The sequence below is a fragment of the Engraulis encrasicolus genome, chromosome 16, assembly GCF_034702125.1.
Source record: "Engraulis encrasicolus isolate BLACKSEA-1 chromosome 16, IST_EnEncr_1.0, whole genome shotgun sequence".
Lineage (NCBI taxonomy): Eukaryota > Metazoa > Chordata > Actinopteri > Clupeiformes > Engraulidae > Engraulis > Engraulis encrasicolus.
Window position 1 is genome coordinate 17,214,451 of NC_085872.1, and position 13,960 is coordinate 17,228,410.

At 34.4% G+C, this 13,960-nt stretch overlaps 1 protein-coding gene across 1 annotated transcript; it reads right to left on the reverse strand.

Annotated features, from left to right (window-relative positions):
- Positions 1-11,998, reverse strand: LOC134466347 (M1-specific T cell receptor alpha chain-like). Its single transcript, XM_063220239.1, has 5 exons — positions 11,883-11,998; positions 1,921-2,124; positions 1,711-1,752; positions 606-708; positions 1-421 (listed from the first exon to the last, which is right to left on the reverse strand). The coding sequence occupies exons 1-5, from the start codon at positions 11,992-11,994 to the stop codon at positions 418-420; spliced, it is 465 nt and encodes a 154-aa protein (XP_063076309.1). The 5' UTR covers positions 11,995-11,998; the 3' UTR covers positions 1-417.
- Positions 11,999-13,960: the final 1,962 nt, after the last annotated feature.

Here is a 13,960-nt window from a genome sequence, read left to right on the forward strand (position 1 = left end):
TTACAGACACTGAGGACCATGTTACATCATTTATATAATGAAATAATAACAAGCTGCAAAAATGAATAAAAGTGAATAAAACTCCTAAGTAATAAAATACAAGAAGCAGCCATTACAATATACACTAGTACATGTTGACAACATGGCACCATAACTGGCATTCTCTATTTTTTTATGTACACTGCATAGCCTCATTAGTTGGGTAAATAATAAGCATTGCATGACGATATGATGGTTTGCTATGGTTGAATGAATAACTGAATGAATGGTTCCATTGAACTGCATAAGATCATCACAAATGTCTGCTAAATTACGTGATCAAATGTGAAATGCTGACAATCATGTCAGTTGTTGACGGTGAATTTGTCACAGGCCATGCAGGTCAACAGACGTCTTCTTTTGATGACTATAGCACGGTTATCTGTAGAAACAAACAAACAAACAAATTAAAATTAATTAATGTGTGTGTGTGTGTGTGTGTGTGTGTGTGTGTGTGTGTGTGTGTGTGTGTGTGTGTGTGTGTGTGTGTGTGTGTGTGTGTGTGTGTGTGTGTGTGTGTGTGCGTGCACGTGTCTGTGTGTGTGTGTGTGTATGTTTTTTCTTACCTCATAAAGACCCGGATGGTCATCAAGACATTGAACACAATGGTTTTCAGGAAGAGGATGCGTAGACACAGAACACTCAGAGACAAAAAGTTCATTTTTGCATCTAGGGGGGAAAAAACAAAAGACAAAATAATTAGGAATACAAACATAAAACAAAACCACATCAAACAGGTTTCCTGATTACAATTAAATTAGATCATCCATCAAACAAATGCCGTTAATCTAGTCTATTACCAATCTTACTATTACTATTACCAAAAATATACTGCCATCCCATTCCTAACCCATAGGGTTCAATATGCTATCGGTTCACCATCTGCAGCTGTTACAGCTTCAACTCATCTGGGAAGGCTGTCCACAAGGTTGACGAGTGTGTTTACAGGGATTTTTGACCATTCTTCCAAAGGCGCATTGGTGAAGTCACACACTGATGTGGATTGAGAAGGCTTGGCTCTCAGTCTCTCAGCTCTCAGGAAGGGGTCCCGCTCAGCCAGGACACCAAAGCATAAGGCATCAACATTTTGGACAATTCCATGCTCTCAACGTTGTGGGAACAGTTTGGAGTGTGCCCCTTCCTCTTCCAACATTATTGTGTGCCAGTGCACAAAGCAAGGTTCATAAAGACATGGATGACAGAGTATGGTATGGATGAACTTGACTGCCCCAGTCTAATGAGTCCTAACCTGAACCCAACAGAATACCTTTGAAATAAATTAGAGCGGAGAATGAGAGCCAGGCCTTCTTGATCAACATCAGCGTGTGATCTCACCAATAAGCTTTTGGAAGAATGGTCAAAAATTCATATTCCTATCCTAACACACTCCTCAACCTTGTGGACATCCTTCCCAGGTGAGTTGAAGCCTGAATAGCTGCAAAAGGTGGACCAGTATAATATTGAACCCAGTGGGTTAGGAATGGGATGGGAATGGGAAGTTCATATGTGAGTAAAGGCAGGTTTGCAAATACAATGTAATATAATGTACATTAGGCCTAGATTTCAACCATTTCATATTTTTCCTAGGCATTCTTCAATAACCACAAATAATGTGCCATCACTGGAGTAGTACTTTTGCTTGTGAAATGTTGCATTGATCTTATAACATACCTGGTTCATATCCATCTTCGGCTGTGCACTTCTGAACTGATCCTAAAACAAAAATCAAACCATGATTGTGTCAATAATTTTTACAGAATGACTGAATTAATGGATGAATGAATAAATGAATGAAAAATCAAACATGGCTTGTTCTTTGGCTATGAAATTCATTTATGTTTCCCAGATATTCTCTGTGTGTAAATCAACATATCACTGTACCTGATGTGGGACAGCTGTAACCTTCTGGCACGATGACTGCTTTGCTGAAGTGTTTGTCACCTTCAACACGGGTAGCCTCCAATTTCATGTGGTCCATGAAAGGTGCCTTGCCGTCCGTTGCATTGTGTGAACTGAAGTCGGTGGCCAGGCAGGCTTTTGTTTCATTTTTTTGGAGCTCATAGTACTTCGGATCAGCTGGTTCTTCTAAAGAACACAAACACAAAAGAAAAGGAAGAGAAGGAACATTAGTCAAGAGCAACAACACTATCTATTTACATTGGCTATAGTTTGCTTTCAATCAGTCTCTTTTTAAATATTCATTTTTGTGAACACGGTGAAGTGCAAGGGCAGAAGGTTCCAAGCTTTGATTACCTCCGTTTCATTGACAGTAATCATGAACACACTAGACACCAAAAAGGTAAAAAAAAAACAGTTTGTTGGCTGAGCAATTTTTTTGAAAAATTTGCAATGGTCATCAGGTGAGATGATACTTCAGCACTTCATAATGATTCTATGCTCAGTAACAACAACTGTTTTACTGAAATATTGTAATTTATGAGGACCATAAATGTAGGCTACTGATAATTTTTTGAAAAATATCAATAGACATAGCTGTGGATAAATTGGTAATAAGAATGCTATCGAGGTAGGGAGGTAGAACACAGAAATGTTTTCACTGGTACATCATCCTTTGAAGATAAAGCCTATCTGAATTTGTTACAAGTTATTCCATGGTGTGGCCTGAATGGTCCAAGCCAAGTGATCGGAGCCAAACGATACCAGTCCATGACTGAATGATTCCCACATGGAATAGCACACCTCAATATTATACTATAAATGATTATTAAAATAACACTTGTAATGCTTTGGAGTTATGAAAGGCAGGCAATTCTCCATCCAGACATTTCTGCACGAATAGGTTCCCCATTTCCCATGTTTTACATATCCGTAGTAATTATATCATGTAATATGACAGAAAAAAAAATGTTTAATGTATTCCTTACACATCCTATTGTTTTTATCATCTGTTTTGCAACTGTTGCTGCCTTGCTAACAAAACATTGGGTTTCATCTGAAACTTTGTATGATAACTTCTAAAGAGAGGGTCTTTGTATTTCCATATATTCAACAAAAATGATACAATGCTGCATGTATTAACCCCAAGAGTGGTTTTGTATGTATTTACTGTAACTTCAGAATGGGCAGGTCTCACGGGGCAAACTAATTTTCAATGTAAGCATGCATGCCATCAAAAATTACTACATAATAATGCCACAAAATAATGATGTCAAATCACTGCTTTGAAACATGTGTTGGTCAGCGTAGTGTAGGTGAATGAATGGATATGTATTTGATAAATTAGTGAATATAACATTTACTCTGATGATGATTTTACTCATCATAATAATTTTTAATTGTCATTTTAACAAATATTTACGTTTGGAAAAGGCGCACTTACTGCTGTGAACATGCAACTTAGTTCCATTTCCAAAAATTATTTTGTTCAGTCCAGTTTCAGTCACACACTGCTTTCACTAAAAGCAACAACTTCATAAATATGGAGACTAATATTCAGTGGCCATATCATCTAATCGTTTAAAAAAAGAAACAGCAAATTTTCTTTAGAGTTTTGATTTGAATATACCTGTAGTTTCATTGTATTAAATAATTTTAAGGAATTTCCCATTCTGATACAAAAGACATATTTACACATATTGGGCAGTGATTGTGCATCTTTTTTCTGAGACAGTAACCAGTGCAATGTTAAGTCAACATATTAAAAAATATTTAAAAAATACTACGAAGTGTCCACAATCAGTCTTGTTCCAGATGCAAAAATGATCTTTCCCACTCCACTACTAGTCACACTGTATCTTTTTACTGAACAATTATGTTACTTAGCCTTCAGTACATGTTTATAAACTCTGGTAGCCCTTCACAATGGCTAACAGCCAAAAATGTAAAATGTAGAATGTACACGTTATTGGTGTATGAACATGAAGTAATTTCAAGAGCATAATTTCACATTTGACATTTCTCCACTAATAGGTTCCCCATTCCCCATTCTTCCCATATCCATATTAATTATATCATATAATGTGCCAGAAAACAAATTGTTATATATATTTGTGATGTTGTCTTCCTGTTCTCTGTAGTTTATTGGCCATCATGTACCTTTGGTTGACAAAACCTCAGCAGAGAAATGCCTTTAAAATGTTGTTTGGAGAAATGCTTGTTTGGTGAATCCGGATTCTAGATGCAAGTCTACATAGGTTGTGGTTAACGATACCATGCTCTGAGAAACAGCACAACACATTTGCTGAACAAAACATTGGGTTTCATCTGAGACTTTGTATGACAAGTTCTAAAGAGAAGGTCTTTGTATTTCCATATATTTAATAAAAAATATACAATGCTGAATGTATTGACCCAAGTGTGGGTTTGTATGTATTTACTGTAACCCTAGAATGAGCAGGTTTAATGGTGCAGACTAATTTTCAATATAAGCATGCATACTATCAACAATTGCTACATAATGATGACACAAAATAATAATGTCAAATCACTGCCTTGAAACATAGAGGTGGTCAACATAGTATAGGTGAATGAATGGATATACGGTATATTTGGTAATGCTGGATGATAATTTCAATCATAATAATTTTGAAGTGTCCTTTTGGCTTATATTTATGTTTGGGAAAAGGCGTACTTACTGCTGTGAACATGCAGCTTAGTTCCATACCCAAAAATGATTTTGTTCAATCCCGTTCCAGACACACATTGCTTTCACTGAAAGCAACAACTTCATAAATATGGAGACCAATATTCAGTGGCCGTATCATCTCATTGTTATAACAAAAACTAACAGCAATTTTTCTTTTGAGTTTTGATTTGATTTTTTGATTTGAATAAATCTATAGTTTCATTGCATTCAGTAAATTTCAGGTCTTTCCAATACAATGAAAAATACATTTACACATATTGGGCTGTGATTGTGCATTTTTTTGCTGAGACAGTAACCAGTGCAACATAAATTCATCATATTCAAAAATGTTTAAAGAAGACTAAATTGCCATATTGTAACTTACGAGTGTCCACAATCAGTCTTGTTCCAGATGCAAAAATGATCTTTCCCACTCCACCAATAGTCACACTGTATCTTATGACTGAACAATAATGTTACTTAGCCTACGTGTTTATGCACTCTGGTAGCCCTTCACAATTGTTTAAAATTTGTTTACAGCAATTTTACATTTACGTTTGGAAAAGGCGTACTTACTGCTGTGAACATGTAGCTTTGTTCCATACCCAAAAATTATTTAGTTCAATCCAGTTCCAGACACACATTACTTTCACTAAAAACAACAACTTCTTAATATAGAGGACAATATTCAGTGGTCGTATCATCTAATTGTTTTGACAAAAACTAACAGCAATTTTTTTGAGTTTTGATTTGACTTTTTGATTTGAATATACCTGTAGTTTCATTGTATTCAATACATTTCCCATCCTGATACAAAATACATATTTACACATATTAAGCTGTGATTGTGCATCTTTTAGCTGAGACAGTAGCCAGCGCAAGGTAAATTCAACATGTTCAAAAATGTTTTAAAAGACTAAATTGCCATGTTGTAACTTACGAGTGACCACAATCATTCTTGTTCCAGATGCAAAAATGATCTTTTCCACTCCACTAGTAGTCACTCTGTATCTTATTACTGAACAATAATGCTACTTAGCCTACGTGTTTATAAACTCTGGAAGCCCTTCACAATCGTTTCCAATTTGTTAACAGCAAAAAGTGTCCAATGTAAAATGTAATACATTATTAGTGGATGCACATGAAGTATTTTAAAGAGAATATTATGATGAACTACAAACAAATGAATGGCTTATGTAATTATGCAGCTAGTCTAGTAGCCAGCTATTAGGCTGACATATGGAACAGCTGCAAAACTTCAAGAATTAGCTGAGCCTGAATACATGTATTTAAGTATACAACTTAAGGTAAATAGTCTAACGACAGACATTGTAGGCTTTCAGGCATAGTAATCATAATTTATGACTTAACTTATAACGTAACTTACCTGCTTAATTATGACATTGACCTAATAGTACACGGTATGTCTAGACATGGACTGGTATCACATGTTTAAGTTTGAAATTAACATATTCATGTATCCAAGAGCCACCTCATATTTTGCAGATATATTTTTGGAACCAACCATTAAGTATTGTGTTAATGAATCAGCTGGGTATACAGTAATGCATCTAATATGGTCATGTTTCTTACTGAGCTATTTAATTAATACCAATCTATGACTTTATTAATTATTTACTCTGGTAGTTCTTTTTAAAATACATGTAATACTTTAATACTCACTTTTTTCAACAGTTAGCTTTGTTCCTGATCCGAAAATGATCTTTGTGAGGCCAGTTGATGTCACACTCTACTTTGACCTTGATCAAAAAATCACAGGTCTGGCTCGGATGTCAAAAAGGTTATTTGTGGAACTAGTAGGCCTATGTTATTGAAAATATGACATTGTTCATATATTTTAAATCAGATGCTGTTTGGCAGATACATCTGAGCTGATACGGTATATGTAAAATGTGAAAAAAGTATGTGCATACTAGTTAATATTAGTATTATTATTTTTCACTCGATTATAGTTACCGATTCTGTGTTCATCAACATATTCTGTATTAATTTAAGCATTTATACTCACTTGCTACAACAATAATCTTAGTTCCATCTCCAAACACAATCTTGTTGGTGCCAGTCACACCATTTCAGACAATGAAACAAAAAGTGGTGTAGCATTACAGAAGCAAGATAATTGTATCAGTGATGCCTATTTTTGCCATCTAAATCATCATGTAGTAGAAATAACTGTACTATTTCAAAGTAGGCCTAGTAAATAAATGAGTCTCAAGAAATTCTCTTGAAAAACATCTGGCCTGAAAATAATTGAAGCCTTTCTGTCTCCATAGTTAGTATTAATTGAAGTCTTTCTGTCTTCATAGCTAGTATTAATGGCGGAAATGAGTTACATTTTTATACAAAGCAATGCCATTGATGGATTGTCAATGTAATGATTCATCAGTGAAATCATGTTTTTTGAAAGGTACTTTTATAAACTTACTTGATACTAGGACAACTTTTCTGCCCCCTCCAAAGTATATATTTAATCCAGTAATCACACAACCATTGAGAAAACACCAAAAACCTCCCCCAGCGATAAACATTAGCCTACAGTATCGAGGATGTATAACAAAATATGAGAATTTAGTTTGAAATTGTATACAAGCATATTGGAAAATGTATTAAAACATGCCTCAATCTGTGTTAGTCAATGTCCTTTTATATATACAACGTAAGCCTACCGTATCTAGGGTAATTCATAGATGCAAATGGGATAACTTTGTTTCTGGTACTGTACTGACATGAAAAATGTATTACGATGTACCCAACATGAAATATAATGTAGAGTAAACTGGTCCACTTCGGAAATACTAGGCCAGGGATGACTGGAGCACTCAGATACTTTTTAGTCCTCTGAAGAAGACGCACATGGCGTCGAAACGTCAGTCATTATGTTTGCACCACAATAAAATACTAAAAAGTATCTGAGTGCTCCAGTTATCCCTGGCCTAGTCTTTCCGAAGTGGACCAATTTACTCTACATTGTATACCGTCCTGGACTGGACGCACCAAGAAGGTTAGAGCGCAAGTGACTTCCCTTTTACAAGATGAAATATAATGTATGTAGGTATACAATAAATAAACATACTCACTAGGTTCAACTATTAACTGAGTTCCTGATCCAAAAATGATCTTTGCAATGCCACTTGCAGTCACACCGTGCAGTTCCCATGGACAATATACTACATCTGTCTAAGCTAATGTTAACTCACCAGAATAATCTACTCACATGTCTGTAATATAGCATGGTTTAACATTTTCCTGAAACGTTTCTATGCAACTTGTTTCCTATTTCTATATCCACTTTTCATTGTTTTTTACTTATTAATGTATAAATCACTATTTTCAAAATAATCATTCGAACTTGAAAGTTGGTTATGGAATAATTTATCATATATACAGTATATACTAATGAAAATTGACCAGTAGTATTAACTAATATTTTATAATGAATTAAGAATGGATATAAAATCATAAAAACAATAGCGGAGATACAACGTTTCTGCTGGACAGCGACAATTTCTTCATTCTGATTAATTTGTTTTGGCTGAAACCTTGATTGCATTTTACTCACTTGATTTGACGGATAACTTGGTCCCCATTCCAAAAATGAGCTTCTGATTACCAGACACACAGTGTGATGGCCTAGCCTCATATCCCTCACCAGCTGACACATGGCCGGCATGTCTTTTCAAAATGATAATACAATATGTGGATTCTATGATATAAAATGTTATGATTCATAAGCATAAAGGTACAACATAATTTCTTAAAATGGAAATAAAATGATGTTGACATTTCTTAGATAAAAATATAGCATCTATCTTGTAATTTAAAATTGACCTAATCGTAAATGCATACACCTTTACTATTTTTTAAGTCAACACCACTAAAGCTGACTACTTACTTGAGCTGATGATAACATTGGTTCCCTCTCCAAATATTAGCTTGTTGTAGTCATTCACACTGTACCAAACCACTGAGCAAGAACTAGCAATGTATCTCAGTGAGTGAAGAGGTGCCCACTTATCATGACTCAATGCAGGTAAATTTAATCCAAGGTTTAATAGTCATTGCATCATCATCAACACCACACAATGATTACTGTTAACACATTGTTTCTTCAAAATAAAAAGCTATCAGTAGACAGTAGTCTTCTAATTATTCACCCTTGCACCTTCTACCTCGACATTACTGAGATGGCAATTTACACATTCTTAATATTAGGGGTAATGCCTCTGCTTATGACATACCTGGTTTTGAATAATTAAGACACATTTGGACATGCATAGTTCTAAATGTTTAAAATATTGCTGTAAATATATAAAAAACATACTCACTTGAATTAACAACTACTTTTGTCCCATGTGCAATGATTAACTTGTTGTAATTATTCACACAGTGCCACCCCATATAGCAATAACGACTCAGAGTCAGGATACAGCTTTACAATTTTTACAGAAAACTTACATTATACGATAAATTTGCCAAATATCCATGTATTTGGAAAACCTTGGACACCTTGAATTTGACTATATATATGCTTTCCTGCAGTTTGGCAATAGCTGCCGAATTAAGGATTAAAAATAGGCTACTCGAAAACTCGAAAACACTGTAACTATATGCTTTGGATTCAATTTACAACGAAGCGATGATCAAAACAGTTATTAATACATGTACTGGTTGCATTAGAGATTGAAGTTAAGATAACTGACATACAACTACTGTTTTTTTATAACACTGACCATCATCAGTAGCAATAACTTATGTTGATGTTCTAAATAAAATCAAATGTGCTCACACTATAAGCTCACACTATAAAAAAATTGTACTCACTGAATTGTACCAATAATTTGGTTCCTTCACCAAATATGACTTTCCAGTTGTTCGAAGACACACATTATGTCAACCTGTAGCAATAAGCTAATTGAAAAATTCCTTGCTAGGACTAGAATCATGTAAAGAGTTCTCTCAAGATTTAACACATTTTATATATAAATATTTTCTGCTGAATGTCAAAGGAAATATGATTACATTTGAATTTTTAGATTTTGGTACTTACCGCTTTGGACATACAGTTTTGTTCCAGACCCAAAAAATATTTTGTTTGTGTTTCTATTCACACAATGATAGTAGTAGGCACAAAATGTGACAGATTCAATTGTAGGCCTACTTTTACTACATTTTCAGCCCAGAAATTACCAGAAAATTCCCAGATATTGTACTCTATATAGAGTAAGCCCTATAGTTGTAAAATTTCACTGTATTAGCTGAATTTTGTTCAAAATTTGCTCAAGTTGATAACACCTAAGAATAGGGTTCACGTGTTAGCCACTAATACATGCCTAATTACTGTATGTATAAGTGACTAATAAGACATGTAATAATGGCCAACTAGGGGTTTATTATGATATATCGATAATGAAGGCTTATTTGGCAGTGAACCAGAAATTTCTGATAACACGCGTAACAAATGATTTTGCTCAACACATGTCTTATAATTCACTTACAGACAGTTAAAGGTGTTATTGACAAACGTGAACCTCGAAATAAAGTTTTATCATGATGTTTACCCTGCCCTACTGTAATATTAAACTAAGATTCCAATAGAACACTACTTGCTTGACCTATTGAAAGTGAACAATATACATGCAATACAAGTTTACAAATGGATAGGACTTACTTGGTAGTACAGTGAGTTTGGTACCATTCCCAAAGATGATCTTATTACCAGCAGTCACACTGCCTGTGTTCACCTAACAAATTCCTACCTCGCAAAACCTTGACTTCTCCATGTCTTTGAATATTTTCATTGTAACAGACAACATGTTGCCGGATAGCCCTAATTGTTTTAAGCAGAAATGAAAGCTCTAAAGCTCTCAAAATAATAGTAACTTTAACTGCATATGGTTTAGCCAAAAGGCCATGAAACAGTAAGACGGATATGCAGTAGACATTTTAGCCACCATTTAGGCCTAGTGAAATTTGACTTTTCCCCCCCTAAGAACAACTTCTGTGCTTGAACATGTAGCTTTGACCTTTTCTCCAAAATTATTCTGTTACCACTATTTACAGTTACTGCATCAGACTGGTAGCAAAAGTCTATTAAAAGTCTACAAATCTATGTCCTCCTGAGTCAAGAATTAAACTATATCAATTGATGACAATACTTGTAATTAAGCTTAAATCAGCTTATCACCTTAAATAATGAGATTTGTGTAACTACAGTTACAACTACTGTAATGGAATACTTTCTTTGGTATACAGTTCAGACTTTTCAACTAGGAGTATGGATAAGATGAACAGTGAGAATATTCAGAAATGTATGGAAATCTACTTACTTGAATTAACTCTTAATTGTGTCCCCTTTCCAAATATCAACTTAATATTATCATTCACACAGTCAGTGGTCTTGTTACAAGAACTCTGCTCTGAGCTTTGGGCGCCTTGATCAAATAAATAATTTGTCTCCGACTCAAGTGTTTTTAAAGCAGATGTTTTCCCATACCGATTAAGCATTGTAAATCATCTAAGCATCACAATTTCATTGGACATATTTAAATATAATGTGTTAGGATGCTCTTGTGCTGAATAATTGAAATTGGACCACTGAAATGTGTCCTCAATCAGCACATTTAAAGCATTAAGCAATTAGTAATTTCTCTCTAAATAATACAAAAAATAATTTGTGCAGTCTATGCAAAATGTATACTCACTGTATTGTACCGTTAATTTCATTCCTTCACCAAATATGACTTTCTGGTTGTTAGACGCACACTGTCAGCCTGTTACAATAATCATGCTAATCATTCAACTCCATACTACGACTATCATCATGTAAAATTTTTAAGATTTAGTATACTGAAATGACTCGGGAAATGTTGGTACTTACTGCTTTGGACAAACAAATTTGTTCCAGTCCAAAAAAATATACAGTATATCGTCTCTATTCACACAAGGCTACGCAATGGTGGGCAAATGGTGGCTACTTTTAATGTTGCTATTGTATTTTCTCTATATTTTCAGCATCGACAAATTATCCGATTATTGATATAGCAGTAGGAATGTCACCATTATTTTGGCTGAAAATTTAACTACTTTGTGCTTTCCCAGTCACCATGATACCTACTTATTTCTCTGTATCAAACAATACCACTGAACTACCATTTCAATAGAACACTAAACACTTGTTTGACCTGTGTAAAGTGAATGCTATACAGGCAATAAAAGTTTACAAATTCACATGACTTACTTGGTTGTACAGTGAGTTTGGTACCATTCCCAAAGATGAATTTATAACCTGTAGTCACACTGCCAGTGATCACCAAACAAATTCCTATCCTGCATAATCCAGATTCCTTCATGTCGATGATAAATGTTATGCATTTAGCGACTTGATTACACCATTTCCCCTCCTTCCAATACTTGATTACACCATTTTTAAACAATAACCTAACCGTTTTCAGACTTAGTTTGTTTTTTATCAAATCCAATGCTCAGACCAGTATTCACACAGAAATCAGTTATGTGCCAGAAATTATTTTCAATTTCATGCATCATCTTAACCCCTTAGCGCAGCACTATGGCTCTGTCATAGCAATGTTGTTATGATGTAGTTAAGCATTTTCAGCAAGTGAATAGGGTCGCCGGCGACCCCTGCTGCAGTAAGAAGCTACATTACTTCTGTATAATATTGCAATATACATATACTACAAAATGTATATCCCTATCGAAAGGGCATACAAACTTAAAATTGAACAGCGCAAAATGTACAAAATAACAATCAGCAGTATTTAGTCATTATTTTCTTGAAAGCAGTCCAACTTACGTGCTTGCACATGTAGCTTCGACCCTCCTCCGAAAATTATCTTATTACCAGTATACACACAGTCATCTGACTGGTAACAAAAAGTCTATGAGAAGTTTACAGCTACGCAATGAAAGTCAAGCAGGAAACTGTACTTAACAGTCTATTCATTATAATAATGATTAAAACTATATCAATCCTGTTATTTGTGTAACTACAACTGTAATCCAATATATTTTAAGCTTAGATACACACCTATCAATCACTTTTCTCAGACTCAAGTACATTTACTGCAGATATTTTCCAATATTAAAAATATCTAAGGGGCACTATTTTATTGGATACATTTAAATATAATATGTTGTTATGTTGTTCTTGTGCAAAATAATAGAAATTGGACCATTGAAATGTGTCATCAATCAGGACATTTAAAGCAATAAGCAATTAGTGATTTTGTTCTAAATAAAAAGTGTGCAGTCTATGCAAAATTTATACTCACGGTATTGTACCGTTAATTTCGTTCCTTCACCAAATATGACTTTCTGGTTGTTAACAGACACACACTATGTCAGGCTGTTACAATAACCATGCTAATCATTCAACTCAATGCTAGGACTATCATCATATAAAATTTGCTAGATTTAGCATACTGAAATGACTGAGGAAATGTAGTTACATTTTTAATCATTTATTTTGCTACTTACTTGTTCCAGTCCCAAAATATATTGTCTCTATTCACACAATGATAATAGTAGGAAAATGGTGGCTGTTATTACTGTTGCTTTTGTATTTTTTCTATATTTTCAGCGTCGACTAATGATCTGATATTTGATATAGCCATATGAATGTCATCATTGTTTTTAGTTAAATATTTAACAACTTTGTGCTTTCCTAGTCACCATGATGCCTACTTATTTCTCCTTATCTAATGATATCACTGACCTAGAAATAGAATACCCAATGGAAATATTACACTTGTTTGACGTGTTGAAAATTAATGTTATACATGCATTAGAAAGTTCACAAATTTACATGACTTACTTGGTTGTACAGTGAGTTTGGTACCATTCCCAAAGATAATCTTATAACCTCCAGTCACACTGCCTGTGCTCACCTAACGAATTCCTATCCTGCAGAACCTTGATTTCTCCATGTCTTTGCACAGACATACTGGTATTCACAGGACGACAGACATCATGTTGCGCATGAACTTATTTCAACGAACAAATGTTTTAAATTAATTTAGCTTGAATCGTGCTAGTTTCAACCAAAAAAGGCCATGGAAATAGTAAGACATACTTTTTTATAGCTACTTGATTTTGTAAACAATAATCGAAGTGTTTGAGCACTTAGTTTGGTTCTTTGACCAAATGCAATACTGAGACCAGTATTCACACAGAGATCAGTTATGTGCCAGAAATCATTTTCTATTTCATGCCCCATCTTCAATTACTTCAGTATGATACTGCCAATATAGACTACAAAATGTCCATCACCATCAAAAGGGCATAACTTACAACTGT